This window comes from Cherax quadricarinatus, chromosome 97 (genome assembly GCF_038502225.1).
Source record: "Cherax quadricarinatus isolate ZL_2023a chromosome 97, ASM3850222v1, whole genome shotgun sequence".
Taxonomy (NCBI): domain Eukaryota; kingdom Metazoa; phylum Arthropoda; class Malacostraca; order Decapoda; family Parastacidae; genus Cherax; species Cherax quadricarinatus.
In genome coordinates this window covers 2702199-2724564 of record NC_091388.1, presented here as the reverse complement: position 1 = coordinate 2724564, position 22366 = coordinate 2702199, and the positions used below count along the sequence as shown (strand labels likewise).

At 43.0% G+C, this 22366-nt stretch overlaps 1 protein-coding gene across 2 annotated transcripts in view; it reads right to left on the bottom strand.

Moving 5' to 3' along the window:
• The window catches only part of LOC128704954 (teneurin-m-like), a 221134-nt gene that overhangs the window by 56063 nt on the left and 142705 nt on the right, over positions 1-22366 (bottom strand). For both annotated transcript variants that reach the window (XM_070105115.1, XM_070105116.1), the window contains exons 10-11: positions 3051-3277; positions 1860-2070 (exon numbers count right to left, since the gene is read on the bottom strand). In XM_070105115.1, the coding sequence (XP_069961216.1) occupies positions 1860-2070; positions 3051-3277 (438 nt within the window). The remainder of the gene's footprint in view (positions 1-1859; positions 2071-3050; positions 3278-22366) is intronic.

The following is a 22366-nucleotide window of genomic DNA, read 5'->3' as shown; positions in this document are numbered from 1 at the left end:
ATACAGTGCCAACCAGACACATTCAACCACATTGGGGATACCCACAATGTGGTATTAGTATTCGGTGTCAACCAGACACTTGTAACTATCTGAGGCATATAATAAACATCAAAAGCTGCATGGATAGTCCTATTTACCTATTATTCCACATTTTAGGGTTATTCATAAAAGCACGACTACCCATGATTCATTGTCTTTATTTAATTAGCTCATTAATTAATGCCTGAGAATGTATAATCATTTACCACATTTTTATTAATAATCAGATATTAAAATGATTTTTGTTTATTAGTTGGGAAAAGTGTGTATCAACTAGGTAAAAATTCGAATGCTGCTGATACACAAGTTGGGGTTCGATTCGCAACGGGGTAGGATGAGAGGTACAACATGATACTTGTATCCTCATGGTATAATGCATCCAACATTTGTACCCCATACAATTCTGCTAAGCCAGTACTCTGCATGGTCAACCCACCCGCAGAGTACTTCAACACTACCTGTAACTAAGGCGAGTCATACGGTTTCTCAAGTAAACAGAGACGTGGAAGTATGTACGAGAAAACTCACGCTTTCGAAGCCCCTAATTATGAGTACGTATTAGAAATTAGTGCCTCTGTTCCTACGTACTTGCAAGCTCAAGGTACTTGAGAACACGTACCACAGAGGCGCACCCCTCACGGGAAACTTTGTAAATTGTCATTTCTTCCTCTCTTATGTTCATAATGAAGACATCTCTCATCAGGAGTATTTCGCATGGGTCACACGATGAATTGTGGGAGCACATACGATAGCTGCTTCATGCAAGACTGAATTCGGCCAACATAAGAGAGAAAGAATGTATGATGGCAGATACTGCTGACTAATACAATAGAGAGATTTGGCGTAGAGTGAATCTTTAATGAACATGAAGTTTGGCTCTGGGAGGAGTTTTATGAAGTTCTGAAGTGTCTTACACAGAGAAACATCACTTCATTAAGCTCTTACAGAGAGCAAAACAGCGCTATTTTAAAGCCTCGCTCTATGCAAAGTATCTACCACACAAGTCAATACCTCGAAGCCTGGTGTTTACAAAGTCGTGAGGGTAGACTCTGAGGCAGTCATCTACCACAGTCTACTGCAGCAACATTCATTTGACTACGCCTCAGCCCTGTAACACCCACAACAAACTGCAGTTCTGAAGTACAGTCACTACGCTATGTGATGAGCCACCCAGCATCAACAAACACAAACAATTCTCATATGTTACGCGTGGGATGCAGTACAGTCATAAAAAAATACTAATGTTTTTAATGGCATATTTTTTGAGACAAATAGTAATCAGACTATGTTTTATATGAGGGGGGAAACAAGGTTATTACATTTTTTATTTATATCTCGGGGGAGTAAAATGCAAAAAATTATCATCCACAGAGAAAAATGATCATTCCTAAGCTAACATATATACCTAAAGCTTTTTGAGAAAAAAGAAAAATAGAGAAAAATTAAAGCCAAAAACAGTATTAGTAATAAATCAGCTTCCACGTAGTGGTGGATGTCACTGAAATTTTGAGTTAAAAAGATGCTAGTATGAAAATTTTTGTGTATAATCGATTATTGCAATTTGAATCTTCTATAACAAATGGACAGCAGTAGGTAAAGAATGTGAAAGATGAATATCAAGAATGTTACACTTCATGTACATATTAAACTGCAATATTTTTAATACATTAATGTCTCCAAACAGTCAACAACAATTACTTCTACTGTTACAATTCTATGTTAGTGGACAATGAACAAGTGCAACTTTCGGACTGAGATAAGCGTGTGATCAATTTCTTCTACTAACATAAAAACTCGTTGGCCCTCGTTATTCGGCTCACCTCATATTGAACGCATCAGTGCTGGTGAAGTGTTGGAGGGAGTCCTCTTCAATGAGGAATTTCATCTTCTCAAAGAAGGAAGCGGTGGCTGCCGGAGGCTGCTTCCTCAGGAGGATGTCTATGGGAGATGAGGCTCTGGAGACACAAAGTTGTGAACCATTGCAAGCCAGATGTGTGCAACACTCAGGATCCTGACAGTCAGTCAAGCCATCTGTGGAAGAATAAGACCACGATGAAGATACCTGTGATGTATATGTATATACAGTAGAACCCCAATATCCACTAACTTGGTATCTGTGGTTTCAATTATACATGATTTACTGTGGCCCAAAAATACCTCTTAATTTTGCATAATAATGATCCCAAAGTGCAAAACGTAGAGAAGTTGGTAGTTGTTCAAAGCCTTAGAGAAGCTGTCAACTTCTTCCCATCAGTGAAAAAGTGATAATTCTCCACTTACTGTGCATAATTTATTAATTAAACTTTATAACAGGTTATGTATAGGGCTTATTTATAGGCTTTGCTATTATCCACGGTTCCAGTATTTATGGCAGGTCCTTGGAATGTATCCCCCTCTGATACAGGGATCCTACTGTATATGTATACAGCTTCTCCACACTTAATGATGGGGTTCTGTTCCTAAGAGTAGGTCGGTAGGCGAATTGGTCGTTAAGCGAGGAGCTGCTATACTGGTAGTGGGTTTTTATCAACCAACTTTAGATATTGTTTTAATGTTGCCTTTGCACCATTTGTAATATTTCTAGTACATATATTTTTAAATGTTCATACAGAAGTGTAGTATATACTGTAATAAACAAAACAGAGTAAATTAGCTCTAATATACATTACTTAGGTTTGTATACTGGCTGGAGAGCTGGTCGTAAGTCCGAGTGGTGAGTAAACGAGTGTTGTTAAGTGAGGAGAGGCTGTATGTACAGTGGACCCCCTCATAACGATTACCTCCGAATGCGACCAATTATGTAAGTGTATTTATGTAAGTGCGTTTGTACGTGTATGTTTGGGGGTCTGAAATGGACTAATCTACTTCACAATATTCCTTATGGGAATAAATTCGGTCAGTACTGGCACCTGAACATACTTATGGAGTGAAAAAATATCGTTAACCGGGGGTCCACTGTATATTGTAACATGAAATTAGTTACATTTAAAGTGATGAGAAATAAAACAGACCTCTGTCATTATCTTTGCCGTCATTACACAACGTTTCGAGCATGGCTGAGCAGTCAGGGCCATCCCAGCCAGTTTCGCACCTGCAGTACCATGTACCATCCACCGTGGCCTCACAGGTACCGCGGCTACGACAGTTACTTGGGCAGCCGGAGAGGGTACAGTGCCTTCCATTCCAACCTGTCATGCACACACATGTACCGTTCTTGCACTGTCCATGTTCACTGCATCTGTTGAGAAAGTTACGAATTGTGATGAAATGCAGGTGCCTCCCAAGTCCCACCCTAGGGTCGACAGAGCACCCGATGATGCCATACTGTCTATTCCTTCAGGAACAGACTCAGTGGACAAAAGTATAAGTAGTTATAATAAAAGATATATTAATGGTAAGGTAAATTCAGTTACAGTCTCTCAGTCTCTCTCTCTCAGTCTCTCTCTCTCTCTCTCTCAGTCTCTCTCTCTCTCTCTCTCTCTCTCTCTCTTGTATTTACATTAATATTAAAAATAGGATAAGATCATAATACATGTATGTTAAGATATACAAGAAATTACTCTCCTCCCCTTCATACATAACCAGAATCATTGTACACCTTAAATTATCACTAATCATACAATGTATGATTAGTGATAATCATACAACTTATAGTCTAAATAATACATATATAATGTATAGGTATTATTAAGGCAAGTTATAAGACTCACATTTAATAGCCTTTCACTGGGGTAGGATAGCATGGGTATCCTACCCCAGTGAAGGGTTAGGGTACCCCAGTGAAGGGTTAGGGTACCCCAGTCAAGGGTTAGGGTACCCCAGTCAAGGGTTAGGGTACCCCAGTCAAGGGTTAGGGTACCCCAGTGAAGGGTTAGGGTACCCCAGTGAAGGGTTAGGGTACCCCAGTCAAGGGTTAGGGTACCCCAGTGAAGGGTTAGCGTACCCCAGTCAAGGGTTAGGGTACCCCAGCGAAGGGTTAGCGTACCCCAGTGAAGGGTTAGGGTACCCCAGTGAAGGGCTAGGGTACCCCAGTGAAGGGCTAGGGTACCCCAGTGAAGGGCTAGGGTACCCCAGTGAAGGGCTAGGGTACCCCAGTGAAGGGTTAGGGTACCCCAGTGAAGGGTTAGGATACCCCAGTGAAGGGCTGGGATACCCCAGTGAACATAAGAACATAACTGGAAATGTGTTCCTTATTTAATGACTATTTTTTGTCAGTTTTTACACAGGAAGATGTAAATGAGATTCCAGTAATTAACAATTATTTAGTTCCTGATGAATTCAAGTTAACTAATATTACTGTCATGAGGGACATGGTTATTAAACAGATAGACAAACTGAAACAAAATAAGTCCCCGGGACCCGATGAGTTGTTTTCAAGGGTACTTAAGGAATGCAAGATGGAGCTTAGTCAGCCATTAACGAGTGTATTCAATGCGTCCATCCTTACCTGTGTTGTGCCAGAGTTGTGGAAGATGGCTAATGTGGTTCCTATATTCAAATCAGGGGATAAGTCCACTCCTTCAAATTACCGTCCAATAAGCCTGACATCTATAGTGGGCAAGTTATTAGAATCAATTATAGCTGACATTATCAGAAGTCACCTTGAAGAGCATAACTTGATAAATGAATCTCAGCATGGATTCACGAGAGGTCGTTCCTGCCTGACAAACTTACTGACGTTCTTCAATAGAACATTTGAGGCAGTTGACAGTGATAAGGAATATGATATTGTTTATTTGGATTTTAGTAAAGCCTTCGACAGAGTACCTCACAAGAGACTCTTAAGAAAAGTGGCAGCTCATGGTATAGGAGGTAAAGTTCTAGCATGGATTGAGGCATGGCTTACCAATAGAAAGCAGAGAGTTACCATTAATGGAGTGAAATCTGAATGGGGATTAGTCACTAGTGGCGTTCCACAAGGATCAGTTTTAGGCCCTCTCTTGTTCATAATTTACATTAATGACCTTGATGAAGGGATTACTAGTGACATGAGTAAGTTTGCTGATGATACAAAGATAGGCCGTATAATTCACTCCGAGGAGGATATCAATGAACTCCAGGACGATTTGAACAAATTAATGTCTTGGTCTGAGAAATGGCAGATGAAGTTTAATGTGGATAAGTGTAAGGTACTTGCCCTTGGTAATGAAAATAACCCTCGAAGCTATAATCTAGGTGAAGTAGAGCTTGGTCATACAGAATGTGAAAAAGACTTGGGAGTCATGGTAAGCAGAAATCTAAAGCCAAGACAGCAGTGCCTCAGTGTGCGCAACAAGGCCAACAGATTACTTGGATTTATGGTTTAGAAAGACACGTAAGCAAACACTATAACATATTTATTAGAAAACGTTTCGGTCCTGGGACCTTGATCACTTCTAACATACAGAGGTAGAAAGACATTATATATAGGCGGAGAGTGAGATGTGACGCACGTGACCTGAGGAATGTCATAAGAACATAAGAATGGAGGAACACTGTAGAAGGCCTACTGGCCCATGCGAGGCAGGTCCTTATCAAAACAACCTTTGCCTATGATGAGGACCAGTAGACGATGAAATCATGTGACTCCTGTGTTGTTGGGTTGGTGCTGCTTAAGTATCATGTATGCCAATGTTTTTGAAATTTTGTAGTTTCCAGTGTTGCGTAACTACAAAATTTCAAAAACATTGGCATACATGATACTTAAGCAGCACCAACCCAACAACACAGGAGTCACATGATTTCATCGTCTACTGGTCCTCATCATAGGCAAAGGTTGTTTTGATAAGGACCTGCCTCGCATGGGCCAGTAGGCCTTCTACAGTGTCCCTCCATTCTTATGTTCTTATGACATTCCTCAGGTCACGTGCGTCACATCTCACTCTCCGCCTATATATAATGTCTTTCTACCTCTGTATGTTAGAAGTGATCAAGGTCCCAGGACCGAAACGTTTTCTAATAAATATGTTATAGTGTTTGCTTACGTGTCTTTCTAAACCAACTTGTCGGTATTTATGATTTATCTCAAGAAGTATAAGTAACAGAAGTCCAAAAGTTATTTTACAGCTCTATACATCACTAGTGAGGCCTCATTTAGATTATGCTGCTCAGTTTTGGTCCCCTTACTACAGGATGGACATAGACTCATTAGAGAACATACAGAGAAGAATGACTAAAATGATTTACTGTGTAAGGAACCTCCCGTATGAAGATAGACTTAAAGCCTTAAATCTCCACTCTCTGGAGAGGCGTAGAATGAGGGGTGATATCATTGAAGTGTATAAGTGGATGACGGGCATAAACAAGGGAGACATTAATAAAGTACTGAGGGTGTCGAACCAGGTAAGAACCAGGAATAATGGATTTAAGTTGGATAAATTTAGATTTAGAAAGGACATAGGTAAGTACTGGTTTTCTAACAGAGTTGTAGATGCGTGGAACAGTCTTCCCAGTGGGGTGATAGAGGCTAGGACCTTGGGTAGCTTTAAGAAGAGACTGGACAAATATATGAGTGGGAGGGGCTGGGTTTGATTGGTGTTGGGGGGTGCGGGAGTTGTTTCTTGAGTAGCTTTAGGTAGATGTCGTTTTGATAAGGACCTGCCTCGTATGGGCCAGTAGGCCTTCTGCAGTGTTCCTACATTCTTATGTTCTTATAAGAACATAAGAACGAAGGAACACTGCAGAAGGCCTACTGGCCCATGCGAGGCAGGTCCAAGTCTCCTACCGGCTTAAGCCAATGCACCCAACCTAGTCAGGTCAGGTCACATTGACTTAAGGGAGGAACACGGCAACCGACCTGTTAGCACAAGCTATCAGGTCTAACTCACACCCACCCACATCTACTCATGTATTTATCCAACCTATTTTTAAAGCTACACAACGTTCTGGCCTCTATAACGGTACTTGGGAGTTTGTTCCACTCATCCACAACTCTATTACCAAACCAGTACTTTCCTATATCCTTCTTGAATCTGAATTTTTCCAACTTAAAACCATTGCTGCGAGTCCCGTCTAGGCTAGATATTTTCAGCACACTATTTACATCCCCTTTATTTATTCCTGTCTTCCACTTATACACCTCAATCATATCCCCCCTAATTCTACGTCTTTCTAGAGAGTGCAGTTTCAGGGCCCTTAGTCTATCCTCATAGGGAAGGTTTCTGATACATGGGATCATCTTTGTCATCCTCCTTTGTACATTTTCCAGAGAATTTATATCCATTCTGTAATACGGTGACCAAAACTGTGCAGCATAATCTAAATGAGGCCTAACCAAGGATGTATAGAGTTGAAGAACAACCTGAGGACTCCTATTATTTATGCTTCTTGATATGAAGCCAAGGATTCTATTAGCTTTATTGCGAACACTTATGCACTGTTGTCTTGGTTTCAGATTACTGCTAACCAGAACTCCTAAATCTTTTTCGCAATCCGTAATATTAAGATCTACATTATTTAGTTTATATGTGGCATGGTTATTGTCCTGTCCAACATTTAGAACTTTGCATTTGTCTATATTAAACTGCATCTGCCACTTCTCCGACCACTGCATCAGTCTATTCAAATCATCCTGGAGTGCTCGAATGTCCTCGTCAGAATGAATTCGACGGCCTATTTTGGTGTCATCGGCAAACTTGCCGATGTCGCTCTTTATGCCCTCATCTATGTCGTTTATGTAGATTGTGACCAGCAGGGGGCCCAACACTGACCCCTGTGGAACACCGCTCGTGACACTTCCCCACTCTGATTTCTCCCCATTTATGCAAACTCTCTGCTGCCTATTTGTCAACCATGCCTCTATCCAGGAAAAAATTTCTCCTCCTATTCCATGTGCTTTAATTTTCCTCAATAGTCTCTGATGTGGGACCCTGTCAAAAGCACAAATTACGAACTAACTCGTTAAATGTGATGATAACGACACGCGGAAGGATTACGAGCGCTAAACCCACAAGGGCCATACCCGTGGAAAGAAGTCACTTATGACGGTCATTAAGATACGTTTCTGTAGCCATGTTCATGGGGGTGGGGGTGTATTTTGGCTGTCTTCTTGAACTGGCTCATGACTGGAAGTCGACTCCGGTATTTTATTGTATAATAAAAGGATGTTCGAAGGCTGACTAGGAACTGCATATTCTTCGACCTGTACTTTGAGTGCTGACCTGTACTTAACTCTGTGAAGTGTCTTGTTTGCTCCCGTGGACTGAACCAAGATGCCCTCCATCGAGCAACTTTACCAGCAACTTAAGGAAGAATTGAAGGCAGCGAAGATGGAGATACGGCGATTGACCGAGGAAAACAAGAGGATTCGTAGTAGTCCTCCTGTTTCGAGTCCTCAGGTCAAGAAGGGATCGTGGTCAGTGGCTGGACAGCAGGGGACGACGAAGTTGACGATCAAGAAGACGAATGGAAAGCCAGAAACGATGAAGAAGAAAGAGACTTCTGTGGAAACTCCCGTGGAAACCTCCAACGCATTCTCGGTGCTACCCGACGAATGTGAGTCTACTACTGGGATCGTCACGACGAACGACAAGGAAGGTAAGAATATTGTTGTTGTTGGGGATAGCCAGGTTAGATACATGGATAGGGCATTCTGCTTGAAGGACAGGAGTAGGAGACAAAGGGTATGCTTTCCTGGGGCTGGGATGGAGGACATTGTTAGCCGGCTTGACAACATCATGAACGGTAATGGGATCAATCCTATTATTTGCCTCAGTGCTGGAGGCAATGATGTAGGCAAGCGTAGAAGTGAGGATTTAGTTAGAAAGTTCAGGACAGCTATAGACATGATTAGGAAGAAGGGGGGGCGCCCTGTTATATGTGGCATTTTGCCAAGAAGAGGTGTTGGTAATGAATGGTTGTCCAGAGCAATTGGTATTAATTGTTGGCTGGATAAACACTGTAAGGATAATGCAGTACCATTCATTGACAACTGGGACAACTTCTATGGCCGATGGAAATAAATGGTATAAAATACCGACACAATGGCAATATAAACACAAATGCAGTATAATGTGATCCTTTATTGACTACGTTTCGCCCACACAGTGGGCTTTTTCAAGTCACAAACAGAACTACCTGGGGTGGAAGGAACGCGAGTATTTATAGTCCGGCTGAGGTCAGGTGAAGAATGCTGCATCTGATGATGTACCGAGTTGGGTTGTAGAGTCTAAAAACTTGGGTAGCTTGGAAAGGAGACTGGACAAGTTTGTGAGCAGACCTTCTACAGTGTTCTTATGTGGGATAGCGATGAAGAAGTTTCTTGGCAAGTGGTTCAGCTATGTTATAGAAGCCACTATTCTGGTTGAAGTTGTCGGATATAGAAATAAGTGATGATTCCAGGATTCTTCGGTATTGGGTGTTGTCTTCTGTGGCGATAAGTCTTGAGTTTCTGTAGTTTATCAAGTGGTTGTGTGAATTACGGTGTTGTACGCAGGCATTCCTTGTGTCGTCAGACCTGCTTGCGTATTGGTGTTCTGAAATACGTGTTTGGAGGTCCCTTGATGTTTCGCCCACGTATAACTTGTTGCAGTCATTACAAGGGATTATGTATACCCCTGCAGAGGATGGAGGCTTGTCCTGCCTACTACTGGTGATGTCCTTGATGGTCGTGGTTGTGGAGGTAGATACTTGGAATGATGTTTTGGCAAAGATGTTGGAAACATGTTTGGCCTCAGCCGGACTATAAATACTCGCGTTCCTTCCACCCCAGGTAGTTCTGTTTGTGACTTGAAAAAGCCCACTGTGTGGGCGAAACGTAGTCAATAAAGGATCACATTATACTGCATTTGTGTTTATATTGCCATTCTATGGCCGAAATGACATGTATGCCAGGGATGGGGTTCACTTATCCAGGGCAAGTGTGGGTTTTCTTGCTAACTCAGTTGAGGGGGTTGTTAGGACTTTAAACTAGGATTAGTTAGAGGTATGGGTTTAGAAATGATTAATAATGAGTATGGATATATTGACTTATGCTCTGATATTAAGAATCTTTATAGTAACTGTCATGGAGTAACTCTGGGTAATGATAATTTCAGAAATTGTGTAAAAACAAAGATGAATATGAAAAATGTGCAGAAGAAAAAACATATGATGGTATTTTATGCTAACAGTCGAAGTGCAAGAAATAAAATTAATGAACTACGTTTGGTAGCATGTGCTGGGAACTTTGATATCATTGCATTAACTGAAACGTGGTATGATTTAAAGAGTCGGGATATGACTGCTGAGTGTAATATTCAGGGATTTAAGTTATTCAATGTGGATAGATGTAATGGGAAGGGGGGAGGAGTTGCATTGTATGTTCGAGAAAATATTAATTGTTGCATAAAAAAAGGTATAAAAATAGATGGAGCAGTAACAGAGTCTGTTTGGGTAGAGTTCGTGGAGGGTCAAGAAAAACTAATTCTAGGTGTAATATACCGACCTCCAGGCTTGGATCACGATAGAGGGAGACTTCTTTGGGACGAAATTGTTAGGGCTTCTGGACACAGTAACGTAGTCATAGTAGGGGATTTTAACTTTAGCCAAATTGACTGGAATTCTTTGACAGGTAATCTAGAGTCCAGTGACTTCATGGAAACAGTTCAGGACTGTTTTCTGAAACAGAGTGTAACTGAACCTACCAGGGGTAATAATTTGCTAGACCTAGTCTTGTCAAATAAGGAAACACTAGTGAATAATCTGGAGATCACTGAAGAGCTTGGCGCAAGTGATCACAAATCCATCACCTTTAGCATTAATTGGGAATGCAAGAATAATGATAATACAGTAAAAATCCCCGATTTTCGTTCTGCCGATTATAATGGACTTAGGGAACATCTGTCTAATCTTGATTGGGGTTATCTAGCTAATGATTTTATTGACGATAATCATACTTATGAATATGAAGGGATCTGCTTTTATGATTGTTTTCTTAATAATGTACACAGTGCCCAGAGTATATACATTCCCCAGAGAGAAATTAGGTCTAATAATAACGATCCCAAATGGGTTAACAGGAGGTTAAAGCATCTATTAGGGGAGAAAAGGGGAATTTATAGGCGCATCAGAAGAGGAGAGGTTAACCTTACTGACCAATATGTTCAGCTTAAAAGAGAAGTAAAAAAGGCGATTAGAAAGGCTAAACGTGACTATGAAATTAGAGTCGCTAATGAATCAAAGACTAATCCAAAGGGGTTCTTTCAAGTGTATAGGACGAAGGTGAAGGAAAAAGTAGGACCTCTGAAATCTGGGAATGGACAGCTGACGGATAATGAACTGGAAATGTGTTCCTTATTTAATGACTATTTTTTGTCAGTTTTTACACAGGAAGATGTAAATGAGATTCCAGTAATTAACAATTATTTAGTTCCTGATGAATTTAAGTTAACTAATATTACTGTCACGAGGGACATGGTTATTAAACAGATAGACAAACTGAAACAAAATAAGTCCCCGGGACCCGATGAGTTGTTTTCAAGGGTACTTAAGGAATGCAAGATGGAGCTTAGTCAGCCATTAACGAGTGTATTCAATGCGTCCATCCTTACCAGTGTTGTGCCAGAGATGTGGAAGATGGCCAATGTGGTTCCTATATTCAAATCAGGGGATAAGTCCACTCCTTCAAATTACCGTCCAATAAGCCTGACATCTATAGTGGGCAAGTTATTAGAATCAATAAGAACATAAGAACATAAGAAAAGAGGAACACTGCAGCAAGCCTGTTGGCCCATACTAGGCAGGTCCTTTACAATTCATCCCACTAACAAACATTTGACCAACCCAATTTTCAATGCCACCCAAGAAACATGCTCCGATGTGCAAGCCCCTCTCAAATCCAACCCCTCCCACTCATGTACTTATCCAACCTAAATTTGAAACTACCCAAAGTCCTAGCCTCAATAACCCAACTAGGTAGACTGCTTCACTCATCAACTACCCTATTTCCAAACCAATACTTTCCTATGTCCTTTCTAAATCTAAACTTATCTAATTTAAATCCATTACTGCGGGTTCTCTCTTGGAGAGATATCCTCAAGACCTTGTTAATATCCCCTTTATTAATACCTATCTTCCACTTATACACTTCGATCAGGTCTCCCCTCATTCTTCGTCTAACAAGTGAATGTAACTTAAGAGTCTTCAATCTTTCTTCATAAGGAAGATTTCTAATGCTATGTATTAATTTAGTCATCCTACGCTGAATGTTTTCTAACGAATTTATGTCCATTCTGTAATATGGAGACCAGAATTGAGCTGCGTAATCTAGGTGAGGCCTTACTAATGATGTATAAAGCTGCAGTATGACCTCTGGACTTCTGTTGCTTACACTTCTTGATATAAATCCCAGTAATCTATTTGCCTTATTACGTACGCTTAGGCATTGCTGTCTTGGTTTAAGGTTGCTGCTTACCATAACCCCCAAGTCCTTTTCGCAATCTGTATGGCTAAGTTCTACATTATTTAACTTATAAGTGCTAGGGTTATGGACACTCCCGAGCTTCAGAACCTTGCATTTATCTACATTGAACTGCATCTGCCACTTTTCTGACCAAGAGTAAAGTTTGTCTAAATCCTCCTGAAGTTCCCTAACATCTACGTTTGAATCAATTATCCTACCTATCTTCGTGTCATCAGCGAATTTGCTCATATCACTAGTAATTCCTTCATCAAGATCATTGATATATATTATAAACAACAACGGGCCCAAGACTGATCCCTGTGGAACGCCACTTGTAACTGATCCCCACTCGGATTTAACCCCATTTATGGACACTCTCTGCTTCCTGTCTGTGAGCCATGACTCGATCCACGAGAGCACTTTTCCCCCAATGCCATGAGCTGCTACTTTCTTCAACAGTCTTTGGTGCGGAACTCTATCAAATGCCTTACTAAAATCTAAGTAAATAATATCAAATTCTTTATCATGGTCAACAGCCTCAAAAGCTTTACTGAAGAAAGTTAATAAATTAGTTAGACAAGACCGGCCTCTTGTGAATCCATGCTGAGTATCATTAATCAAGCTATGCTTATCGAGATGGCTTCTTATAATCTCAGCTATAATTGACTCTAGTAATTTGCCTACAATTGAGGTCAGGCTTATTGGGCGGTAATTTGACGTTAACGACTTGTCCCCTCAATTATAGCTGACATTATCAGAAGTCACCTTGAAGAGCATAACTTGATAAATGAATCTCAGCATGGATTCACGAGAGGTCGTTCCTGCCTGACAAACTTACTGACGTTCTTCAATAGAACATTTGAGGCAGTTGACAGTGATAAGGAATATGATATTGTTTATTTGGATTTTAGTAAAGCCTTCGACAGAGTACCTCACAAGAGACTCTTAAGAAAAGTGGCAGCTCATGGTATAGGAGGTAAAGTTCTAGCATGGATTGAGGCATGGCTTACCAATAGAAAGCAGAGAGTTACCATTAATGGAGTGAAATCTGAATGGGGATTAGTCACTAGTGGCGTTCCACAAGGATCAGTTTTAGGCCCTCTCTTGTTCATAATTTACATTAATGACCTTGATGAAGGGATTACTAGTGACATGAGTAAGTTTGCTGATGACACAAAGATAGGCCGTATAATTCGCTCTGAGGAGGATATCAATGAACTCCAGGACGATTTGAACAAATTAATGTCTTGGTCTGAGAAATGGCAGATGAAGTTTAATGTGGATAAGTGTAAGGTACTTGCCCTTGGTAATGAAAATAACCCTCGAAGCTATAATCTAGGTGAAGTAGAGCTTGGTCATACAGAATGTGAAAAAGACTTGGGAGTCATGGTAAGCAGAAATCTAAAGCCAAGACAGCAGTGCCTCAGTGTGCGCAACAAGGCCAACAGATTACTTGGATTTATCTCAAGAAGTATAAGTAACAGAAGTCCAAAAGTTATTTTACAGCTCTATACATCACTAGTGAGGCCTCATTTAGATTATGCTGCTCAGTTTTGGTCCCCTTACTACAGGATGGACATTAGAGAACATACAGAGAAGAATGACTAAAATGATTTACTGTGTAAGGAACCTCCCGTATGAAGATAGACTTAAAGCCTTAAATCTCCACTCTCTGGAGAGGCGTAGAATGAGGGGAGATATCATTGAAGTGTATAAGTGGATGACGGGCATAAACAAGGGAGACATTAATAAAGTACTGAGGGTGTCGAACCAGGTAAGAACCAGGAATAATGGATTTAAGTTGGATAAATTTAGATTTAGAAAGGACATAGGTAAGTACTGGTTTTCTAACAGAGTTGTAGATGCGTGGAACAGTCTTCCCAGTGGGGTGATAGAGGCTAGGACCTTGGGTAGCTTTAAGAAGAGACTGGACAAATATATGAGCGGGAGGGGCTGGGTTTGATTGGTGTTGGGGGGTGCGGGAGTTGTTTCTTGAGTAGCTTTAGGTAGAGATCGTTTTCATAAGGACCTGCCTCGTATGGGCCAGTAGGCCTTCTGCAGTGTTCCTAAATTCTTATGTTCTTATGTTCTTATGTTTATTTCCATAATTGCTGTGGTTTTCTGGGTTAACGGGACACTCCTGCCGCTATATATACTAGTTTTCTTAGTTATCTCTGTGTTTAGACTGAAGAAATCACTCGGGGCGAAACGTTTCCCAGAAGAAACGTCTTCAAACGTACAAAAGTGACTTCACCAACATCTTGTTTACAGTTTTTCCCGCCAACTTATTGGGGCAAAATTCCAACACTGTACACAAACTCTTCACAAAGTTTGATAACAGTAGCTCAATTCATTTTAATAAACCTTATTACTACTCAAAATAATTATTACAATAAATACTAGTACTAGGAAAACAATCAGAGACAAAAATATTAAGTTTTATACACTGTATTACAGCTTAAAAATTCTAGTGAAAAAATATTGAAGCAACTAAGAATAGAACATCACAATGCGCGAATCTATAATAAGTTTATTCAGGTATACATAGATATATATATATACATAGATTATCATACATAGCAGTATATGTGTAGACAACCTGGGAAAACACAATCAGTGACTTATTTCCATTGGGGTCCTTTTAATGCCTTATTATTATACTATAAAGGTGATATACTAGGAATAAGATAGAATTAGTTATTTATATTTACATGTGTGTTAGCTAAATATATAAAAAAAATCATTCTCCTGCCTGTCTGTGGCTACATTCATTTGGTACCTTTCTGTGGCTACATTCATTAGGTACCTTTCTGTGGCTACATTCATTAGGTACCTTTCTGTGGCTACATTCATTAGGTACCTTTCTGTGGCCACATTCATTAGGTACCTTTCTGTGGCTACATTCATTAGGTACCTTTCTGTGGCTACATTCATTAGGTACCTTTCTGTGGCTACATTCATTAGGTACCTTTCTGTGGCTACATTCATTAGGTACCTTACGGTTGTCTTCTTGAACTGGTTCATGTTATGACTGAGTTTAACATGTGCAGGCAGTCTGTTCCATTCCTTTATTGCTGTACAATAAAAGGTGTTTGAAGCCTTGACACTGACTGAGGCTACCACAAACTTGTCTTCTCTCCCCCTAGTTATGTAGTTGCTTTGGTTCCCACACTTGACACTGACTGAGGCTACCACAAACTTGTCTTCTCTCCCCCTAGTTATGTAGTTGATTTGGTTCCCACACTTGACAGAATTAGCAGCAAGATTTAACTTCAGTTGCTTTACTCTGTCTTCAACATTCATAAGAACATAAAATAAGAAAGAAGGAACACTGCAACAGGCCTACTGGCCTATGTGAGACAGGTCCAATTCCCCCACCGGCTTAAGCCAATGTCTTGACCTAGTGAGGTCAGACACGTCCCTTAAGGGAGGAGCACAGCATCCGACCTAGTATATCCAGTTGTCGTAATTCATCCAGGCCTACATGTTCTCTGAACCTAGGCCTACATGTTCTCTTGGACCCAGGCCTACATGTTCTCTTGGACCTAGGCCTACATGTTCTCTTGGACCCAGGCCTACATGTTCTCTTGGACCTAGGCCTACATGTTCTCTTGGACCCAGGCCTACATGTTCTCTTGGACCTAGGCCTACTTGTTATCTTGGACCCAGGCCAACATGTTCTCTTGGACCCTGGCCTACATGTTCTCTTGGACCTAGGCCTACATGTTCTCTTGGACCCAGGCCTACATGTTCTCTTGGACCCAGGCCTACATGTTCTCTTGTACCCTGACCTACATGTTCTCTTGGACCTAGGCCTACATGTTCTCTTGAACCTAAGCCTACATGTTCTCTTGGACCCAGGCCTACATGTTCTCTTGGACCCTGGCCTACATGTTCTCTTGGACCTAGGCCTACATGTTCTCTTGGACCTAGGCCTACATGTTCTCTTGGACCTAGGCCTACATGTTCTCTTGGACCCAGGCCTACATGTTCTCTTGGACCTAGGCCTACATGTTCTCTTGGACCTAGGCCTACATGTTCTCTTGGACCCAGGCCTACATGTTCTCTTGGACCCAGGCCTACATATTCTCTTGGACCCAGGCCTCCATGTTCTCTTGGACCCACGCCTACATGTTCTCTTGGACCCTGGCCTACATGTTCTCTTGGACCCAGGCCTACATGTTCTCTTGTACCCAGGCCTACATGTTCTCTTGGACCCACGCCTACATGTTCTCTTGGACCCAGGCCTACATGTTCTCTTGTACCCAGGCCTCCATGTTCTCTTGGACCCAGGCCTACATGTTCTCTTGGACCTAGGCCTACATGCTCTCTTGGACCTAGGCCTACATGTTCTCTTGGACCCAGGCCTACATGTTCTCTTGGACCCAGGCCTACATGTTCTCTTGTACCCAGGCCTCCATGTTCTCTTGGACCCAGGCCTACATGTTCTCTTGGACCCTGGCCTACATGTTCTCTTGTACCCAGGCCTACATGTTCTCTTGGACCCAGGCCTACATGTTCTCTTGGACCCACGCCTACATGTTCTCTTGGACCCAGGCCTACATGTTCTCTTGGACCCTGGCCTACATGTTCTCTTGGACCTAGGCCTACATGTTCTCTTGTACCCAGGCCTCCATGTTCTCTTGGACCCAGGCCTACATGTTCTCTTGGACCCAGGCCTACATGTTCTCTTGGACCCAGGCCTACATGTTCTCTTGGACCCAGGCCTACATGTTCTCTTGGACCCAGGCCTACATGTTCTCTTGGACCCAGGCCTACATGTTCTCTTGGACCCAGGCCTACATGTTATCTTGGACCCAGGCCTACATGTTCTCTTGTATCCAGGCCTACATGTTCTCTTGGATCCAGGCCTACATGTTCTCTTGGACCCTGGCATACATGTTCTCTAGGACCCAGGCCTATATGTTCTCTTAAGATAAGATAAGATTTCGTTCGGATTTTTAACCCCGGAGGGTTAGCCACCCAGGATAACCCAAGAAAGTCAGTGCGTCATCGAGGACTGTCTAACTTATTTCCATTGGGGTCCTTAATCTTGTCCCCCAGGATGCCACCCACACCAGTCGACTAACACCCAGGTACCTATTTGCTGATAGGTGAACAGGACAACAGGTGTAAGGAAACGTGTCGAAATGTTTCCACCCACCGGGAATCGAACCCGGGCCCTCCGTGTGTGAAGCGGGAGCTTTAGCCACCAGGCCACCGGGCCACCACTCTTGTACCCTGGCCTACATGTTCTCTTGGACCCAGGCCTCCATATTCTCTTGGACCCAGGCCTACATGTTATCTTGGACCCTGGCCTACATGTTCTCTTGGACCCAGGCCTATATGTTCTCTTGTACCCTGGCCTACATGTTCTCTTGGACCCAGGCCTCCATATTCTCTTGGACCCAGGCCTACATGTTCTCTTGGACCCAGGCCTACAAGTTCTCTTGGACTCAGGTCCAGGATGAATCTTACCATTTTGTTCTGGCTGATTTGTAGTCTATCTTTCAGTTTCTTTGGACATGGCAGAGTACCATGAAGAGGAACCGTAGTCCATCCCATGAATTTCTATACTTATGGGTCTATGGCGGCTATCTAATTGGAAATGGGGGTGAGAGGACTTGTTTTGAACCAACATTATTCCTATTTTAATTTGGGGGCTACGGGGGCTGAAAGAATTTTATAGGGGCTGAAGCTCCCAACTCCCGTCCATTGGTGTTGCATGTGTCACCATTACAATGCAGTCTGACAGACTTCCTTCCTGAAAGTTCACCTTTCACACTCTGTCTTCATAGCTTATTACACGGACTGTGATGGAGATTTTCTTTTTGCAATCTCTACTGCCCCTGATTCCTGCTTTGACACACTAATGTCCCTCACTCACTACTGTCTTGACACACTACTGTCCCTCACTCACTACTGTCTTGACACACTACTGCCTTGACACACTACTGTCCCTCACTACTGTCTTGACACACTACTGTCCCTCACTCACTACTGTCTTGACACACTACTGCCCCTCACTCACTACTGTCTTGACACACTACTGTCCCTCACTCACTACTGTCTTGACACACTACTGTCCCTCACTCACTACTGTCTTGACACACTACTGTCCCTCACTCACTACTGTCTTGACACACTACTGTCCCTCACTCACTACTGTCTTGACACACTACTGCCCCTCACTCACTACTGTCTTGACACACTACTGCCCCTCACTCACTACTGTCTTGACACACTACTGCCCCTCACTCACTACTGTCTTGACACACTACTGTCCCTCACTCACTACTGTCTTGACACACTACTGACCCTCACTCACTACTGTCTTGACACACTACTGTCCCTCACTCACTACTGTCTTGACACACTACTGTCCCTCACTCACTACTGTCTTGACACACTACTGTCCCTCGCTCACTACTGCTTTGACACACTACTGTCCCTCACTCACTACTGTCTTGACACACTACTGCCCCTCACTCACTACTGTCTTGACACACTACTGTCCCTCACTCACTACTGCTTTGACACACTACTGCCCCTCACTCACTACTGTCTTGACACACTACTGTCCCTCACTCACTACTGTCTTGACACACTACTGACCCTCACTCACTACTGTCTTGACACACTACTGTCCCTCACTCACTACTGCTTTGACACACTACTGACCCTCACTCACTACTGTCTTGACACACTACTGTCCCTCGCTCACTACTGCTTTGACACACTACTGTCCCTCACTCACTACTGTCTTGACACACTACTGTCCCTCGCTCACTACTGCCTTGACACACTACTGCCCCTCACTCACTACTGTCTTGACACACTACTGTCTTGACACACTACTGCCCCTCACTCACTACTGTCTTGACACACTACTGCCCCTCACTCACTACTGTCTTGACACACTACTGTCTTGACACACTACTGCCCCTCACTCACTACTGTCTTGACACACTACTGTCTTGACACACTACTGCCCCTCACTCACTACTGTCTTGACACACTACTGTCCCTCACTCACTACTGTCTTGACACACTACTGTCCCTCGCTCACTACTGCCTTGACACACTACTGCCCCTCACTCACTACTGTCTTGACACACTACTGTCTTGACACACTACTGTCTTGACACACTACTGTCCCTCACTCACTACTGTCTTGACACACTACTGCCCCTCACTCACTACTGCCTTGACACACTACTGTCCCTCACTCACTACTGTCTTGACACACTACTGTCCCTCGCTCACTACTGCCTTGACACACTACTGTCCCTCACTCACTACTGTCTTGACACACTACTGCCCCTCACTCACTACTGCCTTGACACACTACTGTCCCTCACTCACTACTGTCTTGACACACTACTGTCCCTCGCTCACTACTGCTTTGACACACTACTGTCCCTCACTCACTACTGTCTTGACACACTACTGTCCCTCGCTCACTACTGCCTTGACACACTACTGCCCCTCACTCACTACTGTCTTGACACACTACTGTCTTGACACACTACTGTCTTGACACACTACTGTCCCTCACTCACTACTGTCTTGACACACTACTGTCCCTCACTCACTACTGTCTTGACACACTACTGTCCCTCACTCACTACTGCCTTGACACACTACTGTCTTGACACACTACTGTCTTGACACACTACTGTCCCTCACTCACTACTGTCTTGACACACTACTGTCCCTCACTCACTACTGCCTTGACACACTACTGTCCCTCACTCACTACTGTCTTGACACACTACTGTCCCTCGCTCACTACTGCCTTGACACACTACTGTCCCTCGCTCACTACTGCCTTGACACACTACTGTCCCTCACTCACTACTGTCTTGACACACTACTGCCCCTCACTCACTACTGCCTTGACACACTACTGCCCCTCACTCACTACTGCCTTGACACACTACTGCCCCTCACTCACTACTGCCTTGACACACTACTGCCCCTCACTCACTACTGCCTTGACACACTACTGCCCCTCACTCACTACTGTCTTGACACACTACTGTCCCTCACTCACTACTGTCTTGACACACTACTGCCCCTCACTCACTACTGTCTTGACACACTACTGTCCCTCACTCCCTACTCAAGTCCCAATATGACTCAGTTTTTAGCAAGCCGCTAACCAGACTGAGAGTCGAAGATCAAAATGAATTTTTTATGAGAGAGCCACAAAATTTGGTTAACACAAGCCTATCCGATGTTATCCTGACGCCAAATGACTTCGAACAGACGATAAATGACATGCCCATGCACTCTGCCCCAGGGCCAGACTCATGGAACTCCGTGTTCATCAAGAACTGCAAGAAGCCCCTATCACGAGCCTTTTCCATCCTATGGAGAGGGAGCATGGACACGGGGGTCGTCCCACAGTTATTAAAAACAACAGACATAGCCCCACTCCACAAAGGGGGCAGTAAAGCAACAGCAAAGAACTACAGACCAATAGCACTAACATCCCATATCATAAAAATCTTTGAAAGGGTCCTAAGCAGCAAGATCACCACCCATCTAGAAACCCATCAGTTACACAACCCAGGGCAACATGGGTTTAGAACAGGTTGCTCCTGTCTGTCTCAACTATTGGATCACTACGACAAGGTCCTAAATGCACTAGAAGACAAAAAGAATGCAGATGTAATATATACAGACTTTGCAAAAGCCTTCGACAAGTGTGACCATGGCGTAATAGCGCACAAAATGCGTGCTAAAGGAATAACAGGAAAAGTCGGTCGATGGATCTATAATTTCCTCACTAACAGAACACAGAGAGTAGTCGTCAACAGAGTAAAGTCCGAGGCAGCTACGGTGAAAAGCTCTGTTCCACAAGGCACAGTACTCGCTCTCATCTTGTTCCTCATCCTCATATCCGACATAGACAAGGATGTCAGCCACAGCACCGTGTCTTCCTTTGCAGATGACACCCGAATCTGCATGACAGTGTCTTCCATTGCAGACACTGCAAGGCTCCAGGCGGACATCAACCGAATCTTTCAGCGGGCTGCAGAAAACAATATGAAGTTCAACGATGAGAAATTTCAATTACTCAGATATGGTAAACACGAGGAAATTAAATCTTCATCAGAGTACAAAACAAATTCTGGCCACAAAATAGAGCGAAACACCAACGTCAAAGACCTGGGAGTGATCATGTCGGAGGATCTCACCTTCAAGGACCATAACACTGTATCAATCGCATCTGCTAGAAAAATGACAGGATGGATAATGAGAACCTTCAAAACTAGGGAGGCCAAGCCCATGATGACACTCTTCAGGTCACTTGTTCTATCTAGGCTGGAATATTGCTGCACACTAACAGCACCTTTCAAGGCAGGTGAAATTGCTGACCTAGAAAATGTACAGAGAACCTTCACGGCGCGCATAACGGAGATAAAACACCTCAATTACTGGGACGCTTGAGGTTCCTGAACCTGTATTCCCTGGAATGCAGGCGGGAGAGATACATGATTATATACACCTGGAAAATCCTAGAGGGACTAGTACCGAACTTGCACACGAAAATCACTCACTACGAAAGCAAAAGACTTGGCAGACGATGCAACATCCCCCCAATGAAAAGCAGGGGTGTCACTAGCACGTTAAGGGACCATACAATAAGTGTCAGGGGCCCAAGACTGTTCAACTGCCTCCCAGCATACATAAGGGGGATTACCAACAGATCCCTGGCAGTCTTCAAGCTGGCACTGGACAAGCACCTAAAGTCGGTTCCTGACCAGCCGGGCTGTGGCTCGTACGTTGGTTTGCGTGCAGCCAGCAGTACCAATCTGGTTGATCAGGCTCTGATCTACCAGGAGGCCTGGTCACAGACCCTGTGGAAAATACTGTATATATTTTCCGGAAATATGGTAATTTATAGATAAATAGATGGCCTATATTGTATTTAATAAAATTTATGTGATGGAAAATGGG